The sequence below is a fragment of the Oncorhynchus keta genome, chromosome 1 (assembly GCF_023373465.1).
Source record: "Oncorhynchus keta strain PuntledgeMale-10-30-2019 chromosome 1, Oket_V2, whole genome shotgun sequence".
Classification (NCBI taxonomy): Eukaryota; Metazoa; Chordata; class Actinopteri; order Salmoniformes; family Salmonidae; genus Oncorhynchus; species Oncorhynchus keta.
The window spans coordinates 30,051,783-30,077,974 of record NC_068421.1 but is presented as its reverse complement, the minus strand read 5'-3'; the positions used below and the strand labels follow the sequence as shown (position 1 = coordinate 30,077,974).

The window sequence follows — 26,192 nt, the reverse complement described above, 5'->3', positions numbered from 1 at the left end:
CATTTGCTTTTTATGTTCATACTCATAGCATTTCATTTTACACATGTGCAATACAAAGTTGTTGCTCATGATGGTAGAGCTTAGAAAGGCGCAGTGAGTGCACTTTGTAATTGATTTATAAATCACATACATTTTATAAACAGCCCAGTTTGAACAGATTTTTATTTTTATTATGTCCCGTTCAGCGCCAAATTGAATCTCGTGAACAAACAGGTTTGACTCCTTTCTTTCGATATTTGAGTGAGCTGTTGTTCCACCAATCAGGGTAATTTGGATTTCCGTCTAACAGCTGGCCAATGAAATACAGTAAGGCGGGACCACTGTCAATTTCCGCACGTGAAGCCCAGAAAGTTCCAGAAACCGGCCTCTGTTAGTTTAGCCGTTACTGTAAATTATACGGTGTGGATTAACTGAATAGCTCATGCTTACACCATGACTGCAATAAAGGCATTAAACCCGAAAGCTGAGGTGGCCCGTGCTCAAGCCGCGCTTGCAGTAAATATCAGCGCTGCGCGTGGTCTTCAGGATGTGCTCAAAAGTAATTTGGGACCAAAAGGAACAATGAAAATGTGAGTGCGACTGGTCATGCTAGCTAGCATGCTACTACTACTGCTGCTAGCTTTAGCTAGCATCGTGGTAGCCTGGCAGCCAGTAGGCCATTTATGGTATGAAACATGTTTCTTTTGTCAGATCCATTGTAGGCAGTAGTTTCTAAGAAACTCATCTGGCTAGATAGTGGATTTCCTAGCCAACACCAAAATACTTGTTTTAACTAACGTTACTGTTAGTTAGCTTTGATTTAGCTAGCCGAATATGTACTAATAGGAACCTACCGTTACTAGTACAGTAGTACTTCTTACAGGGATACTTCAGGATTTTGGTAATGAGGGCCTTAATATACTTCTCCAAATTTGGGTAACGTTAAACTCGTGGATACCATGTTTGTCTCTGCGTGCAGTTTGAAGGAAGTTGCTAACTAGCACAATTGAACAATGCACTAGCATTAGAACAGTCACTAAAAGTCTGAGCATAGCCGCGGGAACTATTTAAAAATATATATATATATCACACACACGGTACCAGTCGAAAGTTTGGGCACCTACTCATTCCATGGTTTAAAAAATATTTTTTTTATTATTTTCTACATTGTAGAAATGGAGTGAAGACAAACTATGAAATGACACATGGAATCGTGTAGTAACAAATCAAAATATATTTTGAGGTTCTTACAAGTAGCCACCCTTTGCCTTCATGACAGCTTTGCAAACTCTTATCACAATGCTACATACTGGCTGGATTTCTGCCTGCTTGAACTCCAATAACTCAGATACACATGAAAACATGAAATGACCCTGGGAATCGATAGAACATCGCTCAGATGCACAAAAACAATATAACATAAAAAATGGATGAAGTTTATCTTTAACCATAATCTAACCCCTAGTAGGCTGGACACATGACATTTGTAACGCTTTTCTCTAATAAAAACTAGTTCATTGCATCTGTGCTGGAGCCCAGTTTCATAGTATTACCATATGGCCCAGCTGCCTGCCATAGTTTAAGTAATCATGAAAAAAACGGCCTTATTTTAGGGCATTTTTTCACCCTGCCAGCTCCTATTAGTTCTGTTGAGCACTGTGGCATCAACTCGCCTTCCGAACGTTCTAATCCCAGTTTATTGTTCAACATCACAATTAGAGGTGGACCGATTAATCGGAATGGCCGATTAATTAGGGCCGATTTCAAGTTTTTATAACAATTGGAAATAGATATTTTTGGGCGTTGATTTGCCGATTAAAAAAAAAAAATAAAAAAAATGAATAATAATAAAATATATATTTATATGAATTTTATTGTTATAATTTGTTATACCTTTATTTAACTAGGCAAGTCGGTTAAGAACACGTACTTATTTTCAATGACAGCCTAGGAACGGTGGGTTAACTGCCTTGTTCAGAGGCAGAATGACAGATTTTCACCTTGTCAGCTCGGGGGTAACCTTACAGTTACTAGACCAACGCAATAACGACCTGCCTCTCTCTCGTTGCACTCCACAAGGAGACTGCTTGTTAGGCGAATGCAGTAAGCCAAGGTAAGTTGCTAGCTAGCATTAACCTCTTGCTCCTACCTGGCACGCAGGCGTCCCATCTAGAGCTCTGGAAATGCAAATGCGCTACGCTAAATGCTAATAGTATTAGTTAAAACTCAAACGTTCATTAAAATACACATGCAGGGTATTGAATTAAAGCTACACTCGTTGTGAATCCAGGCAACAAGTCAGATTTTTAAAATGCCTTTCGGCGAAAGCATGAGAAGCTATTATCTGATAGCATGTAACACCCCAAAAGACCCGCAGGGGACGTAAACAAAATAATTAGCATAGTCGTCGCTACACAAACCGCACATTTAAAATATAAAACATTCATTACCTTTGACCATCTTCTTTGTTGGCACTCCTAGACGTCCCATAATCACTATTGGGTCTTTTTTTCCGATTAAATCGGTCCATATATAGCCTAGATATCGATCTATGAAGACTGTGTGATAAACGGAAAAAAATAGCGTTTCATAACGTAACGTCATTTTTTAAAATTCAAAAAGTCGACGATAAACTTTCACAAAACACTTCAAAATACTTTTGTAATGCAACTTTAGGTATTAGTACACGTTAATAAGCGATAAAATTCATCAGGAGGCGATGTCAATTCTATAGGTGTCTGTCTCAAAAAAATGTCTGGAGAGAGCTCGACCAAAACATCCGGTCGGAGACCGGAGGGAATCGGTTCCCTTGATTCGGTATGACCAAGAATCAAAGCTGAATCAAATGACAAGACTCTAGACAACGTGTGGAAGCTGTAGGCACTGCAACCTCGGCCTCATTTAATTCGGTTCACTTTGAACAATTCCTTGAAGTCGCGCATGGATATTTATTTCCATTTTCAGTGATCAGATTTTCCTGCACTTTTCGATGAAACGCACGTTCTGTTATAGTCACAGCCGTGATTTAACCAGTTCTATAAACGTCTGAGTGTTTTCTATCCACACATACTAATCATATGCATATACTATATTCCTGGCCTGAGTGGCAGGGTGCTGAAATGTTGCGCGATTTTTAACAGAATGTTCGAAAAAGTAGAGGGTTCGACTTAACAGGTTAAACTTATTTTATAAACAACAATTATAATCACTAGTTAACTACACATGGTTGATGATATTACTAGATATTATCTAGCGTGTCCTGCGTTGCATATAATCTGACTGAGCATACAAGTATCTAAGTATCTGACTGAGTATCTAGCTATCTGACTGGTAGGCAGAAGCAGGCGCGTAAACATTCATTCAAACAGCACTTTAGTGCGTTTTGCCAGCAGCTCTTCGTTGTGCGTCAAGCATTGCGCTTTTTATGACTTCAAGCCTTTCAACTCCCGAGATGAGGCTTGTGTAACCGAAGTGAAATGGCCAGCTAGTTAGCGCCCGCTAATTGTCGTTGTATTGCTGGTTCGAGGCGAGGGAGGAGTGAGGAGAGGGATGGAAGCTATACTGTTACACTGGCAATACTAAAGTGCCTATAAGAACATCCAATAGTCAAAGGTTAATGAAATACAAATGGTATAGAGAGAAATAGTCCTATAATAATAACTACAACCTAAAACTTCTTACCTGGGAATATTGAAAACTCATGTTAAAAGGAACCACCAGCTTTCATATGTTCTCATGTTCTGAGCAAGGAACTCAAACGTTAGCTTTCTTACATTGCACATATTGCACTTTTTCTTTCTTCTCCAAAACTTATTTAAACCAAATTTAACATGTTTCATTATTTACTTGAGGCTAAATTGATTTATTGATGTATTAAGTTAAAATAAGTGTTCATTCAGTATTGTTGTAATTGTCATTATTACAAATAAAAAAAATGGTTGATTTAATCGGTATCAGTTTTTTTTGGTCCTCCAATAATCGGTATCGGCGGTGAAAAATCATAATCGGTCGACTTCTACTTTAGAGACTAACTTAAAAGCTGACTGTATCATAGTTTATATACAACTAGTCTTATTGCCTTCTAGCTATACTCACATGATTAGAGACATAAGCCTACAATGCATCTAGTAATGTATTAAATATGCAAACATGACTCTCTAACAAATGATTTTTGTGTGCTTACTTGCAGGCTTGTATCAGGGGCTGGTGACATAAAGTTGACCAAAGATGGTAATGTCTTGTTGCACGAAATGGTAAGAAAAATGTTCCCATGAGTTTGATGCACAGTGAACACCCGTGTCTGCTTATTTTTTTATCTCCCCTGGATTTTACTCAGTGCTAGAGTAAAGTTTGGTCTGTAACCTCTATTGGAGGAGTTGCATTCTCCTCCACATGTATTCAACAGACTAGTACATTTCATCTAACAGCTGTAACCTTACTAAGTGTGAGATAGATTGCTTTATATTCTTGCTTTGACACTTATGTCTTTTCTTCAATCAGCAAATCCAGCATCCGACGGCATCCTTGATTGCCAAAGTGGCTACGGCACAGGATGACATCACAGGTGACGGTACAACATCCAATGTGCTCATCATTGGGGAGCTCCTGAAACAAGCAGACCTGTATGTGTCAGAGGTGAGATTTGGCTTGGGAGAAGCCTCCAACATGTCATTGAAATACCCTTTTCAACACTGGTAGTTTCATTGTTGAAAGAAGGTATTTTGATGAAGAATTAAATTTTTAGCAAGGTTGTGTGATAGTTAATTGATACATGTAGAATCGGTGTAACTAAAGCAGATTGCAGAATCTGCATCCCAGTACCATTGGTTAACCCCCTATTCCTGTGTTTTTTTCCCCTAACCGGTTTTGTGATTTTTTTCCCCCACCAAAAAGGGTCTCCACCCACGGATAATAGCAGAAGGTTTTGAGGCAGCCAAGGATAAGGCTCTGGAGGTGCTGGAGGAGATGAAGGTGACCAGAGAGATGGACAGAGAGACCCTCATCCACGTGGCCCGCACCTCCCTCAGAACCAAGGTCCATGCTGAGCTGGCTGATCTCCTCACAGAGGTAGGAGTGTGTGTTTGACTGTTTGTTGTGAGTGGTGGGTTGGAGAGTTCATTAATCTGGCTTACATTACTTTATTGCTTGTCAAGCAAGCACTTGTCTGGATCTGTGTTCAAACGATTTGAAATCTTTCAAATACTTCGAGCAGGGATGGGTAACTCCAGTCCGTGGGGGACGGAGTGATGTCACACTTCTTCCCCAACATCATCATCATGATATTCATTTTAGATGATTTACTTGAGTCAGGTGCTGTTGCACTGTCTACCAGTACCAAAACGTCATAATGCTTATGATACCAACATTTTAGAATACCGTAGTAACGTTTCATATGATACTATTTACTTTTTTAGCCCTACCGTTCTAAAGACCCTGATGGCAACTGTTGACAAAATGTTTATAAAGTCAGTTTTGTTTAAATATAGGTGAATTTAACTTATGGTATAGGGCACGCTTGCGTCTCACTTGGGGGAAAAAACAGGGGAAATGCAGCGCGGCAAATTCAAAAAAGGATATAAAATCAAACATTCATTAAATCACACATGTAAGATACTCAATTAAAGCTACACTCGTTGTGAATCCAGCCAACATGTCGGATTTTAAAAAGCTTTGCGGCGAAAGCATTAAGAAGTTATTATCTGATGATAGCACTGTCAATAAAGAGGGTAGCATATTTCAAACCTACAGGCGCTACACAAAACGCTGAAATAAAATATAAAACATGCATTACCTTTGACGAGCTTCTTTTGTTGGCACCTCAATATGTCCCATAAACATCACAATTGGTCCTTTTTTTTCTCGATTAATTCCGTCCATATATACCCAAAATGTCCATTTATAAAGCACGTTTGATCCAGAAAAAAACAGCTTACAAAAACAGAACATCACTATAAAACATTTCGAAAGTTGCCTATAAACTTTGCCAAAATATTTCAAACTACTTTTGTAATACAACTTTAGGTATTTTTAAACGTTAATAATCGATCAAATTGAAGATGGGGCAATCTGTATTCAATACAGCAAGCAAACAAATCAAATCAATCAAATCAATTTTATTTATATAGACCTTTGTACATCAGCTGATATCTCAAAGTGCTGTACAGAAACCCAGCCTAAAACCCCAAACAGCAAGCAATGCAGGTGTAGAAGCACGGTGGCTAGGAAAAACTCCTTAGACAGGCCGAAACCTAGAGAGGAACCAGGCTGTGTGGGGTGGCCAGTCCTCTTCTGGCTGTGCCGGGTGGAGATTATAACAGAACATGGCCAAGATGTTCAAATGTTCATAAATGACCAGCATGGTCGAATAATAATAAGGCAGAACAGTTGAAACTGGAGCAGCAGCACGGTCAGGTGGACTGGGGACAGCAAGGGGACAGCAATGTCAGGTAGTCCTGGGGCATGGTCACAGGGCTCAGGTCCTCTGAGAAAGAGAGAATGAAGGAGAGAATTAGAGAACGCACACTTAGATTCACACAGGACACCGAATAGGACAGGAGAAGTACTCCAGATATAACAAACTGACCCCAGCCCCCCGACACGTAAACTACTGCAGCATAAATACTGGAGGCTGAGACAGGAGGGGTCAGGAGACACTGTGGCCCCATCCGAGGACACCCCCGGACAGGGCCAAACAGGAAGGATATAACCCCACCCACTTTTCCAAAGCACAGCCCCCACACCACTAGAGGGATATCTTCAACCACCAACTTACTATCCTGAGACGAGGCTGAGTATAGCCCACAAAGATCTCCGCCATTGCACAACCCAAGGGGGGGCGCCAACCCAGACAGGATGACCACATCAGTGAATCAACCCACTCAGGTGACGCACCCCTTCCAGGGACGGCATGAGAGAGCCCCAGCAAGCCAGTGACTCAGCCCCTGTAATAGGGTTAGAGGCAGAGAATCCCAGTGGAAAGAGGGGAACCGGCCAGGCAGAGACAGCAAGGGCGGTTCGTTGCTCCAGAGCCTTTCCGTTCACCTTCCCACTCCTGGGCCAGACTACACTCAATCATATGACCCACTGAAGAGATGAGTCTTCAGTAAAGACTTAAAGGTTGAGACCGAGTTTGCGTCTCTGACATGGGTAGGCAGACCGTTCCATAAAAATTGAGCTCTATAGGAGAAAGCCCTGCCTCCAGCTGTTTGCTTAGAAATTCTAGGGACAATTAGGAGGCCTGCGTCTTGTGACCGTAGCGTACGTGTAGGTATGTACGGCAGGACCAAATCAGAGATAGGTAGGAGCAAGCCCATGTAATGCTTTGTAGGTTAGCAGTAAAACCTTGAAATCAGCCCTTGCTTTGACAGGAAGCCAGTGTAGAGAGGCTAGCACTGGAGTAATATGATCAAATTTTTTGGTTCTAGTCAGGATTCTAGCAGCCGTATTTAGCACTAACTGAAGTTTATTTAGTGCTTTCTCCGGGTAGCCGGACAGTAGAGCATTGCAGTAGTCTAACCTAGAAGTAACAAAAGCATGGATTAATTTTTCTGCATAATTTTTGGACAAAGTTTCTGATTTTTCCAATGTTAAGTAGATGGGAAAAAAGCTGTCCTTGAAATGGTCTTGATATGTTCTTCAAAAGAGAGATCAGGGTCCAGAGTAACGGCGAGGTCCTTCAGTTTTATTTGAGACGACTGTACAACCATTAAGATTAATTGTCAGATTCAACAGAAGATCTCTTTGTTTCTTGGGACCTAGAACAAGCATCTCTGTTTTGTCCGGATTTAAAAGTAGAAAGTTTGCAGCCATCCACTTCCTTATGTCTGAAACGCATGCTTCTAGCAAGGGCAATTTTGGGGCTTCACCATGTTTCATTGAAATGTACAGCTGTGTGTCATCCGCATAGCAGTGAAAGTTAACATGTTTTCGAATGACATCCCCAAGAGGTAAAATATATAGTGAAAACAATAGTGGTCCTAAAACGGACCCTTGAGGAACACCGACATGTACAGTTGATTTGTCAGAGGACAAACCATTCACAGAGACAAACATATCTTTCCGACAGATAAGATCTAAACCAGGCCAGAACTTGTCCGTGTAGACCAATTTGGGTTTCCAATCTCTCCAAAAGAATGTGGTGATCGATGGTATCAAAAGCAGCACTAAGGTCTAGGAGCACGAGGACAGATGCAGAGCCTCGGTCCGATGCCATTAAAATGTAATTTACCACCTTCACAAGTGCAGTCTCAGTGCTATGATGGGGTCTAAAACCAGACTGAACCATTTCGTATACATTGATTGTCTTCAGGAAGGCAGTGAGTTGCTGCGCAACAGCCTTTTCTAAAAATTGAGAGGAATGGAAGATTCGATATAGGCCGATAGTTTTTCATATTTTCTGGGTCAAGGTTTGGCTTTTTCAAGAGAGGCTTTATTACTGCCACTTTTAGTGAGTTTGGTACACATCCGGTGGATAGAGAGCCATTTTATTATGTTCAACATAGGAGGGCCAAGCACAGGAAGCAGCTCTTTCAGTAGTTTAGTTGGAATAGGGTCCAGTATGCAGCTTGAAGGTTTAGAGGCCATGATTATTTTCATCATTGTGTCAAGAGATATAGTACTAAAACACTTGAGCGTCTCTCTTGATCCTAGGTCCTGGCAGAGTTGTGCAGACTCAGGACAACTGAGCTTTGAAGGAATACGCAGATTTAAAGAGGAGTCTGTAATTTGCTTTCTAATAATGATAATCTTTTCCTCAAAGAAGTTCATGAATTTATCACTGCTAAAGTGAAAGTCATCCTCTCTTGGGGAATGCTGCTTTTTAGTTCGCTTTGCGACAGTATCAAAAAGGAATTTCGGATTGTTCTTATTTTCCTCAATTAAGTTAGAAAAATAGGATGATCGAGCAGCAGTAAGGGCTCTTCGGTACTGTCTTGCCAAGCTAGTCGGAAGACTTCCAGTTTGGTGTGGCACCATTCCCGTTCCAATTTTCTGGAAGCTTGCTTCAGAGCTCGGGTATTTTCTGTGTACCAGGGAGCTAGTTTCTCATGAGAAATGTTTTTAGTTTTTAGGGGTGCAACTGCATCTAGGGTATTGCGCAAGGTTAAATTGAGTTCCTCAGTTAGGTGGTTAACTGATTTTTGTCCTCTGGCGTCCTTGGGTAGACAGAGGGAATCTGGAAGGACATCAAGGAATCTTTGTGTTGTCTGTGAATTTATAGCACGACTTTTGATGTTCCTTGGTTGGGGTCTGAGCAGATTATTTGTTGCAATTGCAAACGTAATAAAATGGTGGTCCGATAGTCCAGGATTATGAGGAAAAACATTAAGATCCACAACATTTATTCCATGGGACAAAACTAGGTCCAGCGTATGACTGTGACAGTGAGTGGGTCCAGAGACATGTTGGACAAAACCCACTGAGTCGATGATGGCTCCGAAAGCCTTTTGGAGTGGGTCTGTGGACATTTCCATGTGAATATTAAAGTCACCAAAGATTAGAATATTATCTGCTATGACTACAAGGTCCGATAGGAACTCAGTGAGGAACACTGTATATGGCCCAGGAGGCCTGTAAACAGTAGCTGTAAATAGTGATTGAGTAGGCTGCATAGATTTCAAGACTAGAAGCTCAAAAGACGAAAACGTCTTCTTTTTTTTTGTAAATTGAAATTAGCTATCGTAAATGTTAGCAAAACCTCAGACCTTTGCTAGATGCACGGGGGATATGGTCACTCGTGTAGCCAGGAGGTGAGGCCTCATTTAACACAGTAAATTCATCAGGCTTAAGCCATGTTTCAGTCAGGCCAATCACATCAAGATTATGATCAGTAATTAGTTCATTGACTATAATTGCCTTTGAAGTAAGGGATCTAACATTAAGTAGCCCTATTTTGAGATGTGAGGTATCATGATCTCTTTCAATAATGACAGGAATGGAGGTGGTCTTTATCCTAGTGAGATTGCTAAGGCGAACACCGCCATGTTTAGTTTTGCCCAACCTAGGTCGAGGCACAGACACGGTCTCAATGGTGATAGCTGAGCTGACTACACTGTGTGACTGTGACTGTGCTAGTGGCAGACTCTACTATGCTGGCAGGCTGGCTAACAGCCTGCTGCTTGGCCTGCACCCTATTTCATTGTGGAACTAGAGGAGTTAGAGCCATGTCTATGTTGGTAGATAAGATGAGAGCACCCCTCCAGCTAGGATGGAGTCCGTCACTCCTCAGCAAGTCAGGCTTAGTCCTGTTTGTGGGTGAGTCCCAGAAAGAGGGCCAATTATCTACAAATTCTATCTTTTGGGAGGGGCAGAAAACAGTTTTCAACCAGCGATTGAGTTGTGAGACTCTGCTGTAGAGCTCATCACTCCCCTTAATTGGGAGGGGGCCAGAGACAATTACTTGATGCCAACACATCTTTCTAGCTGATTTACACGCAGAAGCTATGTTGCGCTTGGTGATCTCTGACTGTTTCATCCTAACATCGTTGGTGCCGACGTGGATAACATTTACATTTAAGTCATTTAGCAGACGCTCTTATCCAGAGCGACTTACAAATTGGTGCATTCACCTTATGACATCCAGTTGAACAGCCACTTTACAATAGTGCATCTAAATCTTTTAAGGGGGGGGGGGGTGAGAAGGATGACTTTATCCTATCCTAGGTATTCCTTAAAGAGGTGGGGTTTCAGGTGTCTCCGGAAGGTGGTGATTGACTCCGCTGTCCTGGCGTCGTGAGGGAGTTTGTTCCACCATTGGGGGGCCAGAGCAGCGAACAGTTTTGACTGGGCTGAGCGGGAACTGTACTTCCTCAGTGGTAGGGAGGCGAGCAGGCCAGAGGTGGATGAACGCAGTGCCCTTGTTTGGGTGTAGGGCCTGATCAGAGCCTGGAGGTACTGAGGTGCCGTTCCCCTCACAGCTCCGTAGGCAAGCACCATGGTCTTGTAGCGGATGCGAGCTTCAACTGGAAGCCAGTGGAGGGAGCGGAGGAGCGGGGTGACGTGAGAGAACTTGGGAAGGTTGAACACCAGACGGGCTGCGGCGTTCTGGATGAGTTGTAGGGGTTTAATGGCACAGGCAGGGAGCCCAGCGAGTTGCAGTAATCCAGACGGGAGATGACAAGTGCCTGGATTAGGACCTGCGCCGCTTCCTGTGTGAGGCAGCGTCGTACTCTGCGGATGTTGTAGAGCATGAACCTACAGGAACGGGCCACCGCCTTGATGTTAGTTGAGAATGACAGGGTGTTGTCCAGGATCACGCCAAGGTTCTTAGCGCTCTGGGAGGAGGACACAATGGAGTTGTCAACCGTGATGGCGAGATCATGGAACGGGCAGTCCTTCCCCGGGAGGAAGAGCAGCTCCGTCTTGCCGAGGTTCAGCTTGAGGTGGTGATCCGTCATCCACACTGATATGTCTGCCAGACATGCAGAGATGCGATTCGCCACCTGGTCATCAGAAGGGGGAAAGGAGAAGATTAATTGTGTGTCGTCTGCATAGCAATGATAGGAGAGACCATGTGAGGTTATGACAGAGCCAAGTGACTTGGTGTATAGCGAGAATAGGAGAGGGCCTAGAACAGAGCCCTGGGGGACATCAGTGGTGAGAGCGCGTGGTGAGGAGACAGATTCTCGCCACGCCACCTGGTAGGAGCGACCTGTCAGGTAGGACGCAATCCAAGCGTGGGCCGCGCCGGAGATGCCCAACTCGGAGAGGGTGGAGAGGAGGATCTGATGGTTCACAGTATCGAAGGCAGCCGATAGGTCTAGAAGGATGAGAGCAGAGGAGAGAGAGTTAGCTTTAGCAGTGCGGAGCGCCTCCGTGATACAGAGAAGAGCAGTCTCAGTTGAATGACTAGTCTTGAAACCTGACTGATTTGGATCAAGAAGGTCATTCTGAGAGAGAGAGCGGGAGAGCTGGCCAAGGACGGCACGTTCAAGAGTTTTGGAGAGAAAAGAAAGAAGGGATACTGGTCTGTAGTTGTTGACATCGGAGGGATCGAGTGTAGGTTTTTTCAGAAGGGGTGCAACTCTCACTCTCTTGAAGACGGAAGGGACGTAGCCAGCGGTCAGGGATGAGTTGATGAGCGGGGTGAGGTAAGGGAGAAGGTCTCCGGAAATGGTCTGGAGAAGAGAGGAGGGGATAGGGTGAAGCGGGCAGGTTGTTGGGCGGCCGGCCGTCACAAGACGCGAGATTTCATCTGGAGAGAGAGGGGAGAAAGAGGTCAGAGCACAGGGTAGGGCAGTGTGAGCAGAACCAGCGGTGTCGTTTGACTTAGCAAACAAGGATCGGATGTCGTCGACCTTCTTTTCAAAATGGTTGACGAAGTCATCTGCAGAGAGGGAGGAGGGGGGAGGAGGATTCAGGAGGGAGGAGAAGGTGGCAAAGAGCTTCCTAGGGTTAGAGGCAGATGCTTGGAATTTAGAGTGGTAGAAAGTGGCTTTAGCAGCAGAGACAGAGGAGGAAAATGTAGAGAGGAGGGAGTGAAAGGATGCCAGGTCCGCAGGGAGGCGAGTTTTCCTCCATTTCCGCTCTGCTGCCCGGAGCCCTGTTCTGTGAGCTCGCAATGAGTCGTCGAGCCACGGAGCGGGAGGGGAGGGCCGAGCCGGCCTGGAGGATGGGGGACATAGAGAGTCAAAGGATGCAGAAAGGGAGGAGAGGAGGGTTGAGGAGGCAGAATCAGGAGATAGGTTGGAGAAGGTTTGAGCAGAGGGAAGAGATGATAGGATGGAAGAGGAGAGAGTAGCGGGGGAGAGAGAGCGAAGGTTGGGACGGCGCGATACCATCCGAGTAGGGGCAGTGTGGGAAGTGTTGGATGAGAGCGAGAGGGAAAAGGATACAAGGTAGTGGTCGGAGACTTGGAGGAGTTGCAATGAGGTTAGTGGAAGAACAGCATCTAGTAAAGATGAGGTCGAGCGTATTGCCTACCTTGTGAGTAGGGGGAAGGTGAGAGGGTGAGGTCAAAAGAGGAGAGGAGTGGAAAGGAGGCAGAGAGGAATGAGTCAAAGGTAGACGTGGGGAGGTTAAAGTCGCCCAGAACTGTGAGAGGTGAGCCGTCCTCAGGAAAGGAGCTTATCAAGGCATCAAGCTCATTGATGAACTCTCCGAGGAACCTGCAGGGCGATAAATGATAAGGATGTTAAGCTTGAAAGGGCTGGTAAATGTGACAGCATGGAATTCAAAGGAGGCGATAGACAGATGGGTAAGGGGAGAAAGAGAGAATGACCACTTGGGAGAGATGAGGATCCCGGTGCCACCACCCCGCTGACCAGAAGCTCTCGGGGTGTGCGAGAACACGTGGGCGGACGAAGAGAGAGCAGTAGGAGTAGCAGTGTTATCTGTGGTGATCCATGTTTCCGTCAGTGCCAAGAAGTCGAGGGACTGGAGGGAGGCATAGGCTGAGATGAACTCTGCCTTGTTGGCCGATATCTCAATATCTCTATACTCTCTACACTCGCCAGTTTTAGCTTTAGCCAGCATCATCTTCAGATTAGCCTTAACGTCGGTAGCCCTGCCCCCTGGTAAACAGTGTATGATCGCTGGATGATTCGTTTTAAGTCTAAAACTGCAGGTCATGGAGTCGCCAATGACTAGAGTTTTCAATTTGTCCGAGCTAATGGTGGGAAGCTTCGGCGTCTCAGACCCCGTAATGGGAGGAGTAGAGACCAGAGAAGACTCGGCCTCTGACTCCGACTCGCTGCACAAACCATGCTCCTTTTTACATCTTGCGCAACTCTCAATAGGGTAACAGGATGTGCTTGTTCCAGGATGTGCTTCTTCTTCTTTGCACAAATGAATAACATCAACCAAATTCCAAAGACTGGTGACATCCAGTGGAAGTGGTAGGAACTGTAAAATGGTCCCTATCAAATATCCCTTGGCAAAGACAACAGAGGGAACGGTCAGAGGCAAAAAAGAAGAAAAAAAAATCTGAAGTTAGTCCTCGGGGGCTTTGCCTGCTGCATAAGTTCTGTGCCCGGTCTAGACGGCATGTAATGTTTTAAAAGTTGGGAGTATGTGTGTTTGTGGGAGAGTGGTGTGTGTTTAAGAGTGCATGTTAACTGAATAGTGAAGGTTTCATGCAGTGTTTTCCCCTTACTGACACAATGACATGCAGATCATTATGCATGTATATCACAGGCGGTTGGTGGCAGCTTTATCAGGGGAGGACGGGCTCGTGGTAATGGCTGGAGCGCATTTGGTGGATTGGTGTCAAACACATGGTTTCTATTAGTGATGCGCTGATTTTGCGACCTTTTAACCACTTAACTGTACTAGAATGCTTATCACACACACATGGACGCAGCGGTCTAAGGCACTGCAACTCAGTGCAATAGGCGTCACTACAGTCCTTGGTTCGAATCCAGGCTGCATCACATCCGGCCTTGATTGGGAGTCCCATAGGGCGGCGCACAATTGGCCCAGCGTCGTCTGGGTTTGGCCATCATTGTAAATAAGATTTTGTTCTTAACTAACTTGTCTAGTTAAATAAAGATGACCAAAAAGTTATTTTGTTGGCATTTACATATGTCCCCATTACCATATGTACCCATTACCAATAAAACATAATCAAAACAGATTTCTTTCACTGTGCTGTTTCGTTGTTAATTTTGTCGTTTCATTCTCCACCAGGATTTCTATAAAATGCAGTTTGGGTCTTTGGTCAAATAGTGTTATTTGACACGCAATCAGGACCCGAATATGACTGCACATCACATAATAATTTAACACGTTCATACATCTTTTACATAGCGTAATCAATGTGTAATAACTATCAATCATATTTCATGTCACAACGATTCATTCATCAATACGTATGCTATGATGCTGGTAGAGTTGTCTCGCGCACCTACAGTGCTAGTCATAAAAATAAAATAAAAAAGCTAGCTTGCTCATGGATGCAAACAATGTTCTTCCCCAAAAACATAGCAAAACGACATCTGTTTCAGTAGCAACAGTGGGGCAAAAAAGTATTGTCAGCCACCAATTGTGCAAGTTCTCCCACTTAAAAAGATGAGGCCTGTAATTTTCATCATAGGTACGCTTCAACTATAAAAGACAAAATGAGAAAAAAATGCAGAAAGTCACATTGTAGGATTTTTTTTAATGAATTTATTTGCAAATTATGGTGGAAAATAAGTATTTGGTCGCCTACAAACAAGCAAGATTTCTGGCTCTCACAGACCTGTAACTTCTTCTTTAACTTCTTGCGTCGAGCCATGCCGGATCCGGTAGCGTAATCATAGCCTCAAGCTCAATACCATAACGCAACGTTAACTATTCATGAAAATCGCAAATGAAATGAAATTAATATGCTAGCTCTCAAGCTTAGCCTTTTGTTAACAACACTGTCATCTCAGATTTTCAAAAATATGCTTCTCTACCATAGCAAACTAGCATTTAGCGTTAGTATTTAGCATTAGCATTTAGCGTTAGCTTTAGCAGGCAACATTTTCACAAAAACCAGTAAAAACATTCAATAAATCATTTACCTTTGAAGAACTTCTGATGTTTTCAATGAGGAAACTCTCAGTTAGATAGCAAATGTTCAGTTTTTCCTGAAAGATTTTTTGTGCAGGAGAAATCGGTCCGTTTGGTGCGTCACGTTTTGGCTACCAAAAAAAAAACGAAAATTCAGTTATCCAAACGCCAAACTTTTTTCCAAATTAACTCCATAATATCGACTGAAACATGGCACACGTTGTTTAGAACCAATCCTCAAGGTGTGTATCGTTCCTGGAAGTATGAGTCTCCTTCTGTATCGCATGGTACAAGGATTGCCACTGGGAATTACGCACCGACTTAGACAAAGGACACCGGACGGCCCCCTGGCAAATGTAGTCTCTTATGGCCAATCTTCCAATGATATGCCTACAAATACGTCACAATGTTGCAGACATCTTGGACGAACTGCAGAGCGCATAAGCTCGTTCACAGCATATTCACAGCCATATAAGGAGACGTTAGTAAAACAGAGCGTCAAAAATCCTGATCATTTCCTGTTTGAAGTTTCATCTTGGTTTCGCCTGTAAGATCAGTTCTGGGGCACTCACAGATAATATCTTTGCAGTTTTGAAAACGTCAGTGTTTTCTTTCCAACGCTGGCAATTATATGCATAGTCGAGCATCTTTTTGTGACAAAATATTGCGCTTAAAACGGGCATGTTTTTTTATCCAATAATGATATAGCGCCCCCATAGCTTCAAGAGGTTAAGAGGCTCCTCTGTCCTCCACTTGTTACCTGTTTTAATGGTACCTGTTTGAACTTGTTATCAGTATAAAAGACACCTGTCCACAAACAGTCACACTCCAAACTCCACTATGGCCAAGACCAAAGAGCTGTCAAAGGACACCAGAAACAATTGTAGACCTGCAACAGGCTGGGAAGACTGAATCTGCAATAGGTAAGCAGCTTGGTTTGAAGAAATCAACTGTGGGAGCAATTATTAGGAAATGGAAGACATACAAGACCACTGATAATCTCCCTCGATCTGGGGCTCCACGCAAGATCTCACCCCGTGGGGTCAAAATGATCACAAGAACGGTGAGCAAAAATCCCAGAACCACACGGGGGGACCTAGTGAATGACCTGCAGAGAGCTGGGACCAAAGTAACAAAGCCTACCATCAGTAACACACTACGCCGCCAGGGACTCAAATCCTGCAGTGCCAGACGTGTCCCCCTGCTTAAGCCAGTACATGGCCAGGCCCGTCTGAAGTTTGCTAGAGAGCATTTGGATGATCCAGAAGAAGATTGGGAGAATGTCATATGGTCAGATGAAACCAAAATATAACTTTTTGGTAAACTCAACTCGTTGTGTTTGGAGGACAAAGAATGCTGAGTTGTATCCAAAGAACACCATACCTACTGTGAAGCATGGGGGTGGAAACATCATGCTTTGGGGCTGTTTTTCTGCAAAGGGAACAGGACGACTGATCCGTGTAAAGGAAAGAATGAATGGGGCCATGTATCGTGAGATTTAGAGTAAAAACCTCCTTCCATCAGCAAGGGCATTGAAGATGAAACGTGGCTGGGTCTTTCAGCATGACAATGATCCCAAACACACCGCCCGGGCAACGAAGGAGTGGCTTCGTAAGAAGCATTTCAAGGTCCTGGAGTGGCCTAGCCAGTCTCCAGGTCTCAATCCCATAGAAAATCTTTGGAGGGTGTTGAAAGTCCGTGTTTCCCAGCAACAGCCCCAAAACATCACTGCTCTAGAGGAGATCTGCATGGAGGAATGGGCCAAAATACCAGCAACAGTGTGTGAACCTTGTGAAGACTTACAGAAAACGTTTGACCTCTGTCATTGCCAACAAAGGGTATATAACAAAGTATTGAGATACTTTTTTCCCACCATAATTTGCAAATAAATTCATTAAAAATACTACAATATGATTTCTGGATTCTTTTTCCTCATTTTGTCTGTCATAGTTGAAGTGTACCTATGATGAAAATTAAGGGCCTCATATTTTTAAGTGGGAGAACTTGTACAATTGGTGGCTGACTAAATACTTTTTTGCCCCACTGTATATAGTTAGCTAGCTAACTATATAGGTAGGTATCATCTAAAATAACCCTAATTTAGAAGACTGTTCTTATCTGATTAATGGTGGTTGGTAGGGCTGCACATTTTGGGGATTATTCAGACGTGGAAACTTTCCATGGGAATTAACAAATGTATGCAAATTAATATTAATACCATTTAAATATAATGTTTTTTGCATTGGATATATTTATCATATGGAGACAAACATAAACCTTTTTACCTTATCATACGTAGACATAATTGCAAATGATTAAATCCTTCCAATAGAAATAAAAACAATTTAGTTTTAATTAAATTAGTTCACTCTTCACATGGGATGATTTTATGGAACAACATAAAGGGAATATTGAATGATCCCCAATGATCCATCGCATCTCCCAAAAATGTTTTGAACGTGAGTAAAATGATAGTCCAGAAACTAAAGTTTTGGTTGTCTTCCTCACAGGCTTTCATGCCTTCTCACTGAACCTCTTCAATGTCCACCTATTGAACCTCAGATGCTGAGGCCTCATCTTCACTGTCACTTTCCAACCTTGTTGAGGATGGATCGTTGTCAAGCTCAAAAAGCCTCAAATTGATCTCTGCACCATACAGGCTGCTCTTGCCAGCATGCTTGGGGTCCAACATGTACGCTGCGGCATGTATGGGCTTCAGGCAGACGTCTTCATGCTTTTTGATATATTTCAGAACTGCAGTTTCCTCTGCTTGGAGCAACAGTTAGTGGGCAGGGCAGTACGGATTTCTTCTCTTACATCTGCAAGCAGAGTCTAAACATCAGACAGGATGGCATTGTCTTCCTCAATCCATGCAATGTCTACTGCTATAGGTTTCTGGCTGCTTACCACTCTCCCAAATATATCATCCATGAGGATCCTCTTGATGGGGCTGTCCACATCGGCAAACTGTGATATGGCCATTTCTCGGAGAGTCTCCTTCCTCTCCAGGAGACTGTCAACACCCCAAAAGGGTGTTGCTGGGCAGCTTCTATGTGGTCTTCTTATTCTTCTCACTTTTCCTGGTGAGGTAGGTTGCTGCTATAACTTGATGACCATTCACATACCTAACCATTTCCTTGGCTTTCTTGTAGTGTCCATTGTTTTCAGTGCCATGATGTCCTTGAGGAGCAGATTCAATGCATGAGCCGCACAGCCAATGGGTGTGATGTGAGGGTAGGACTCCTCCACTTTAAACCAAGCAGCCTTCATGTATGCAGCATTGTCTGTCACTAGTGCAAATACCTTCTGTGTCCAAGGTCATTGATGGCTGCCTTCAACTCATCTGCAATGTAGAGACCGGTGTGTCTGTTTTCCCTTGTCTGTGCTGTTGTAGAATACTGGTTGAGGGGTGGAGATGATGTAGCTAATTATTCCTTGCCCACGAACATGCGACCACCCATCAGAGATTATTTGCGTGACCTTCACTTGAACTCTGCATCCAGCAAATGAGTAGATAAAGCATGTCTTGTTGGGAGTGTATGCTGGGCGAAGAACATTCATAAATCTCTTCCAATACACAGTGCCTGTGATCATCAGAGGTGAACAAGTTGCATACACAGCTCGAGCAAGACATTCATCAGCATTTCTGACTACGTTCCTCCATTTGGTCAAAAAACATTCTGATTCCAGGAGAACCATGAGCTGTTGCTATCGATAATGTGTCTGATTTATAGTTTTCACCTCAAATAGAAGTAGAGGGACTTTTGTCAGAGATTGCTTCTTGTGAGCACCGAGGGAACATTATGCACTTGGCCAGATGATTCTGCATCTTTGTTGCATTCTTCACATATAATTTGGCACAGTATTTGCAAATGTACACAACTTTTCCTTCTACATTAGCTGCAGTGAAATGTACCACGCATCAGATAATGCCCGTGGCATTTTCCTGTAAAAATTAAGATACATGTTTTAAAATGAAACATGTATGGTAAAGGTGAATTAACACACCCCAGTTAGCAGGTTCAAGCAAGCTAAAAACCCATTTGGTAGCAAAAACTAACTAGCAGAAATGGTTAACAAGTTAGAAATGATTTAAACACACTTTGCTGTAGGCTTCTATTTACTAGTCAACAAAAAAATCATGTATGTCATAAAATATTTTCTCCCCACCCAGTTTTTATTGTAATCAAAACATACCAGAGAGCATGCAGTCCTTGGCTCAGACAGTGTAGTAGTGTGGGTTCAATAGCATCTCATTAGTGTACAAGATCTTGAGAATCACCTGTACATGTGATGTAAGGGTGCACTGCACGTGTGATGGAAGAATGCACTGTGCATGCAGAGGGTTGCAATTCGATTGAATTGGGGATAGTTTAACCAAAAAATGCCACAAGACCTTGTGTATGGCAGTGCTACTGATGGTAGTGGTGGCGCTTGGCTTGCATGTGCAAATTCAGAACACACAACATTCTAGAATAGAACTGTCATTTGACATGTCAAATTAACCACCTATTTAATGCGTCAAATAGTGTTTGACGTGTATAATTTGACACGCAGACCCAAACGGCGTTCCATAGTATGTTGTGAAGCTAATAGCAGTGATGCTATTACTGTGGTACTCCGATAGGGCAACATCTGGAAAATAACGCACTTGATAACGTTAGTGTGTACCGGTGCTCGACCAGTCGCGAAAGCCAACATCACCCACGACAGAAAACGGTTGCTTGTTAAGGGCAATGAATTCTATTATCTTGCTGTTTTTTTATGGATTTCGCCTTTTGAGTTGTCTCGCGGAAATTTTCTTTCAAATGACTGCTCGATCCACACAGCAGAAATTGTGGGTTAGGTTAGGAATGCCGTGTTGCGCAAAATTTTCCGTAGCGTCATTACGTCATTTGCGTACATTATATAGGTATGCACATCAACTTTGACATCGGTTTTGCACATCGTCATTAAACTAGACATCGGGCCGATACCGATGTTGGCATTTTTAGCTAATATCGTCCGATTTCGATATGTTCACCGATATATCGTGCATCTTTAGTTTCTATGTGTTTGATGCCTTTCCATTTGTGCCGTTCCAGCCATTATTATGAGCCATCCTCCCTTCAGCAGCCTCCACTGATGTATATTCCTTCCTCCCATTCAATGTGTGTGTTGTATTGAGTAGAAGTGTGAATTTCAGTGACATGTTTTTGGAGAACGTTTAGCAAACGTGAACAAGCGTCCGGGCATGACGCTAGGGCTAGGCCACTTTTTATGTTGCGATTTTTACATTTACACTCTGGACAAGCTCAATCAAGCAATACTGTAATTGATGTACTTGTCATCTGATTGAATGATAAGTACATCTAACTTCACCCCCTCACTTTGTGGATATTTTGCAGGCTGTGGTGGATGCTGTACTGGCTATCCACAGACCCAACGAGCCTATTGACCTGTTCATGGTGGAGATCATGGAGATGAAGCATAAGACTGACAGCGACACACAGTGAGTGTACATCTCTCTCATACACACTCACATGACAGTCACTGACACGGAGTACATTCAAATTCTGTCCAACATTGTGACTTTTGTGTCCCCTCCCTAGGCTGATACGAGGCCTGGTGTTGGACCACGGTGCCCGTCATCCTGACATGAAGAAACGGGTGGAGGATGCCTTTGTGCTCACTTGCAACGCCTCTTTGGAATATGAGAAAACGTCAGTATAATGTTGGCGCAGCTAGCTTTGCCTTTTACTACCTGGAATATATTTGTAGGCATGGGCACATTCTGTGTTACTCTCAGTAGTAGATGCATTCAGACAACATGCAAAAGCATCCTTTCACATCTTTACTAAGGTGAGTGCTGTCTTGTGCCTCACCTACTGCATGGAGAAGTTAATACAAGTACAGCAGTTGAGTTAATTTAAGAGATGAGGCAACACTCTTTTTAAGCAGCAGTGAATTTTGGTAATTGGAAAGTCACTATTTATAGGATGTACCTACTACAATAAGGGGGCTTGTGGTGTGTCCGCCTATGTTGTATACTTTCCCAATGGAGTGTCCTCAGCAGTTTGTGAAAAGAACATGCATGAGTTTATAAACTGTCAATTCACATAAACCCCTGCTTTACTTTCAGCGAGGTGAACTCTGGCTTCTTCTACAAGAGTGCTGGTGAGAGGGAGAAGCTGGTGGCTGCTGAGAGGAAGTTCATTGAGGAGCGCGTGAAGAAGATAATCGAGCTCAAGAATGCAGTGTGTGCTGATAACAACAAAGGCTTTGTGGTCCTCAACCAGAAGGTATGACCAGGAAGTTGCTTTTTTCACCAGTGAAGAAATTATTTTGGAAATGTGGACTGTGATCTTTCAAGGAAATTATTTGAAGACTCACATCGGTACAATGAACATCCCTGTGTGCTTTCTTTGAGCTGCATTCTCCTTCACATGTATTCAGCAGACAAATGCATTCAGTGTTGCACCATATTAAAGTTGTATTGATTGGAATTATATTTTTGATATTTAATGAACCCAACTGTATTTTCCTCACAGGGAATTGACCCATATTCCCTGGATGCTCTGGCTAAAGAGGGCATTGTAGCTCTGCGTAGGACCAAGAGGAGGAACATGGAAAGGTAAAATAAATATAGCCCGCCTCCTTTGTTTGTTTACAAGCTTAAACAGTGCATTTTGCTGAGGTACACTTCTTAGGCTTGGACCAATTAATTATGTTACTCTTGTCAGTGGTAAAATCAGTCCGATACAATGCAAAAGCATATTTTCACTGCTACTTTACTAAATGTGAGTGCAGTCCTGTGCCTCACCTACTCAGTGGAGGAGTGAATACAATATGTCTGTTACTACTTTTGAATTATTTACTTTTTGTTGACCTGTCTGCCCCCGGTCTCTTCCCCTCCCCTCAGACTCACCCTGGCCTGTGGAGGTATCGCCATGAACTCTTTTGAAGACCTCACTCCAGAATGCCTGGGCCAGGCTGGTCTGGTCTATGAACACACACTGGTGAGTTAACATGCTGGTTCTTTACCTCATGACCAGAACAAGTAGTCATAAATAATCTATACCAGTCTGCTTCCCAAACAGTTGGTACAGAATTCCTCCTGTTGTGTGTGGAATCACTGTCCAAATTCACCACACTGAGTAAGGATACTAAAGGGGCCTATCAGCTTGCCTTGTCCCTTCTTTCCAATACTATGAAAATCTATGATTTTGTAAAAATGTGTATAAGATATCATGGTGGTGAAAGATGTAATGTTGTGGATTATCATGAAGTTAAATATGTAGTGGTTTCTCCCCCATACAGGGTGAGGAGAAGTACACATTCATAGAGAAGTGTGGGAACCCCCGGTCAGTGACCCTGCTGGTAAAGGGACCCAACAAACACACCCTGACCCAGATCAAAGACGCAGTCAGGGATGGGCTCAGGGCCGTCAAGAACGCCATCGAGGACGGTACGTAACGCTGCAATGGAAGTTCAAACCCTGTTCATCTGGCACTCCGGGCAGGATTAATCCGAAACTATTTTAATCCTGCTCCTTTAGGCTTTACCATAAGATGATAGATTGAGTGGGGGAGTCTTTGATTTTATCAAGATGTGGCTGATTCTGTAAATGATGATTGCTGAAATAGATTTGTAGGCATGGATGAATTCTGTGTCACTCTGTCAGTAGTGGATGCAGTCAGACACCATGCAAAAGCATCCTTTCATTTCTTTACTAAGAGTGAGTGCTGTCCTGTGCCTCACCTACTCAATAGAGGAGTGAATACAAGTCAAGCTTGGGACTATAAGGTTCTAACTTATTTTATTGCCATAGCCTTGTTCTGTTCAATGTTCTCTACTTATGTATATACTTTAAATACCTCAATTCATGTGGTTAAGTTCAAAAGAATACAAGATAGGAATTGCTGATACCATTCAAACCAATGAGGGTTCGGAACTTTAAAGCCAATTATCTCAGTCATATTTTTGCAGATAGAACCTTATAGTCCTATGCTCTCGAAGTAGCTAGTTTTAGTGCATACACAAATTTCAGGTTATGTCCCACTGTCAAGACCCAAAAGAATGTTGATTAGTCTGGTCAGATAGCATCCATTCACATCTTCAAACTTAGCCTCAAATCACTTTATTGTGTTTGTCTATGTGTCTGACTGAGCTCTTCAGTACTGCTTATCAGCTGTTGTTCAGAGACTGACCCCAGTGTTGACTTTGCAGGCTGCGTGGTGTCAGGGGCTGGGGCCTTTGAGGTAGCTGTGCATGATGCTCTGATAAAGCATAAACTGTTAGTGAAGGGCCGGGCTCAGCTGGGTGTGCAGGCTTTCGCGGATGCCCTCCTCATCATCCCTAAGGTATGTAATGAGTCTTAAAACAAAGGTTTAAAGTTTTCTTTGTCAATGCCTTCCATGCTTTGACATTCTATTGATAAAACACTGGCAATTAAGGATATCTAGCTTTTAGATTAAGGGATGCTTTAGGATTTTGACAATTAGACCCTTTATCTACTTCCCAAGAGTCTGATGAACTTATGTTTCTGCGTGCAGTTTGAAGAAAGTTGGTAGCTAGCGCAATTGTTAAGTAGTGTTAGCAAGCATTGGATTGTGAAACTACCTCTTAACTTCCTTCATACTGGACACCGAGACAAAAATGGTATCCACGAGTTCATCTGGCTCTGGGGAAGTACATAAGGGCCTCAGTGACAAAATCCTGAAGTAACCCTTTAAGAAAAGTCTTGCTGTCTACTGCTAATCGACTGTTTCTTTCTCTCCAGGTACTAGCCCAGAACTCTGGGTATGATCCAATGGAGACCCTGGTCAAACTCCAGACTGAGTACAAAGAGAGTGGTCAGCTGGTTGGAGTGGACCTGAGCTCTGGTATGGAATGTTTTTTTTCCCTAAAAGCTCAAATTGGGTGTATATATGGCTTTATTTCACATCATACCCATTTCCTATGTCAAATAAAAAAAAACTATTAAAATTGACGCATTACCTTTCTTTAGGTGAACCAATGGTCGCTTCAGAAGCTGGGGTTTGGGATAACTACAGTGTAAAGAAACAACTCCTTCATTCATGGTAAGCAGAACACACCCTTTTAAAGTCTCAAATCAGTATTACCCTGTAGATTTAAGAATCAATGACCCTTTGGATTAAACTTTTTTTTTTTTTTTCTGTACACAGCACGGTAATAGCCAGCAACATCCTGTTGGTGGATGAGATCATGAGAGCAGGCATGTCATCCCTGAAGGGCTAAGGTCAGAACCGATGACCTCTTGTGGATGACCACCGCTTAAGATTCTAGTTATTAGAGCAGCCTCGTAGAATAACTAGGGGAATAAATGGACCAGTATTAGGTTCTCATAGGTGATGAATGGAGAATGCTCTTGTTCCCCTGCTTGTTGATATGTCCCTTCTGTCATATTATACATGGACACTCCATTTCATCCCACAAATGAGTTAATTTCCCACCCAAAAATGTGTTCTTGTTTTGTTTTTTGCTATGGATCATACCAAGAATGTGTATAAACCCCACTCTTAGTATGTAATAAACCTGTAGCTTGGCTCTGTGATGTTGAGTTTGCAGCTCATTATAATCCGTCTATTTAGTCATACATTTGCACAATTTAGGATGCATCAATTTCAGATTTATAATAAATAAAATTCATCCAAAAATTAGCACACAATTTAAGTGTTCTAACACTCCCTTAAGCAGTTTGCAGTATAACCTACAATGTACAGTACCAGTCAAGTTTCTTTATTTCTACATTATAGAATAGTGAAGACCTCAAACTATGAAGTAACGTAAACAAATCCAAATATATTTTCCATTTGAGATTCTTCAAAGTAGCCACGCTTTGCCTTGACAGAGTTGCGCACTCAACCAGCTTCATGACCTGGAATGTAATTCAATTAACAGGTGTGCCTTAAGTTAATTGATGAAATCTCTTTATGCATTGGAGCCAATCAGTTGTGTTCTGACAAGGTAGGGGGGTAAACAGAAGTTGGTCTTTTACCAAATAGGGCAAAGTCCATATGTAAAGAACAGCTAAAATAGTCAAAGAGAAACAACATTCCATCATTACTTTAAGACCTGGTCAGTCTGGAAAATTTCTTCAAGTGCAGTTGCAAAAACCATTAGGCGCTATGATGAAACTGGCTCTCATGAGGACCGGAAAGGAAGATCCAGAGTTACCTCTGCTGCAGAGGATAAGTTTATTAGTTAACTGCACCTCAAATGTTTCAGAGTTCAATTAGGAGACTGCAGGAATCAGGCCTTCATGGTTGAATTGCTGAGAAGAAGAAAGAACACACTTCCCATCTCGGAATAATTCAGTAGGGTGCAATATTTCAGAACACAGAAATCTATATAATAGAATGGACACCATTCTTTATCAATGCAGTATCACTGGCTTTGAGGTCCAGAGTTGAGGGTATAAGTGATTGCTATAAATGGATATTTCACTGTGGATGTTATCTAGCTACTTGCTCTGTACTAAACACAGCGGACCAATATTCCTCAGTGCAGGTCTTGGAGGTTATAGTTCTAGGACATTTCTCACGTCTTCGTTATAATTAATCTATTGTTTAAAATGGTGGTTCTCAAACCTCTACTCTGGGATGCCCAGAAGTTTAACAATTTTGTTGTAGCTCTAAACTAGCTCACCTGATTCACCTATATAAGGCATTGATGATTAGTGATGAATTGAATCAGGTGTGCAAGCTCTGGAATAGATCAAATATATGAAACTGCTTAGA

General features: G+C 42.8%; 1 protein-coding gene and 1 non-coding gene across 2 annotated transcripts; both read left to right on the top strand.

Moving 5' to 3' along the window:
* The first annotated feature begins 324 nt into the window (after window positions 1-324).
* On the top strand, window positions 325-25,006 carry LOC118368437 (T-complex protein 1 subunit zeta-like). Its single transcript, XM_035752570.2, has 14 exons — window positions 325-569; window positions 4,169-4,232; window positions 4,480-4,614; window positions 4,873-5,046; window positions 20,838-20,941; window positions 21,042-21,152; window positions 21,572-21,731; window positions 21,981-22,063; window positions 22,352-22,448; window positions 22,750-22,897; window positions 23,659-23,792; window positions 24,212-24,314; window positions 24,440-24,512; window positions 24,618-25,006. The coding sequence occupies exons 1-14, from the start codon at window positions 433-435 to the stop codon at window positions 24,688-24,690; spliced, it is 1,596 nt and encodes a 531-aa protein (XP_035608463.1). The 5' UTR covers window positions 325-432; the 3' UTR covers window positions 24,691-25,006.
* LOC118396477 (small nucleolar RNA SNORA15) lies at window positions 23,084-23,217 on the top strand. Its single transcript, XR_004828200.1, has one exon. It is a non-coding gene; the product is annotated as a small nucleolar RNA SNORA15 (small nucleolar RNA).
* Window positions 25,007-26,192: the final 1,186 nt, after the last annotated feature.

What these genes read in the sequence shown, in the direction of transcription:
- LOC118368437 (XM_035752570.2), top strand. Translation starts at nt 433, where the DNA reads ATGACTGCAATAAAGGCATTAAACCCGAAAGCTGAGGTGGCCCGTGCT. An exon ending in ATGTCTTGTTGCACGAAATG is followed by an intron (nt 4,233 to 4,479) that starts GTAAGAAAAATG and finishes TTCTTCAATCAG; the next exon opens with CAAATCCAGCATCCGACGGC. An exon ending in CCCTCCTCATCATCCCTAAG is followed by an intron (nt 23,793 to 24,211) that starts GTATGTAATGAG and finishes CTTTCTCTCCAG; the next exon opens with GTACTAGCCCAGAACTCTGG.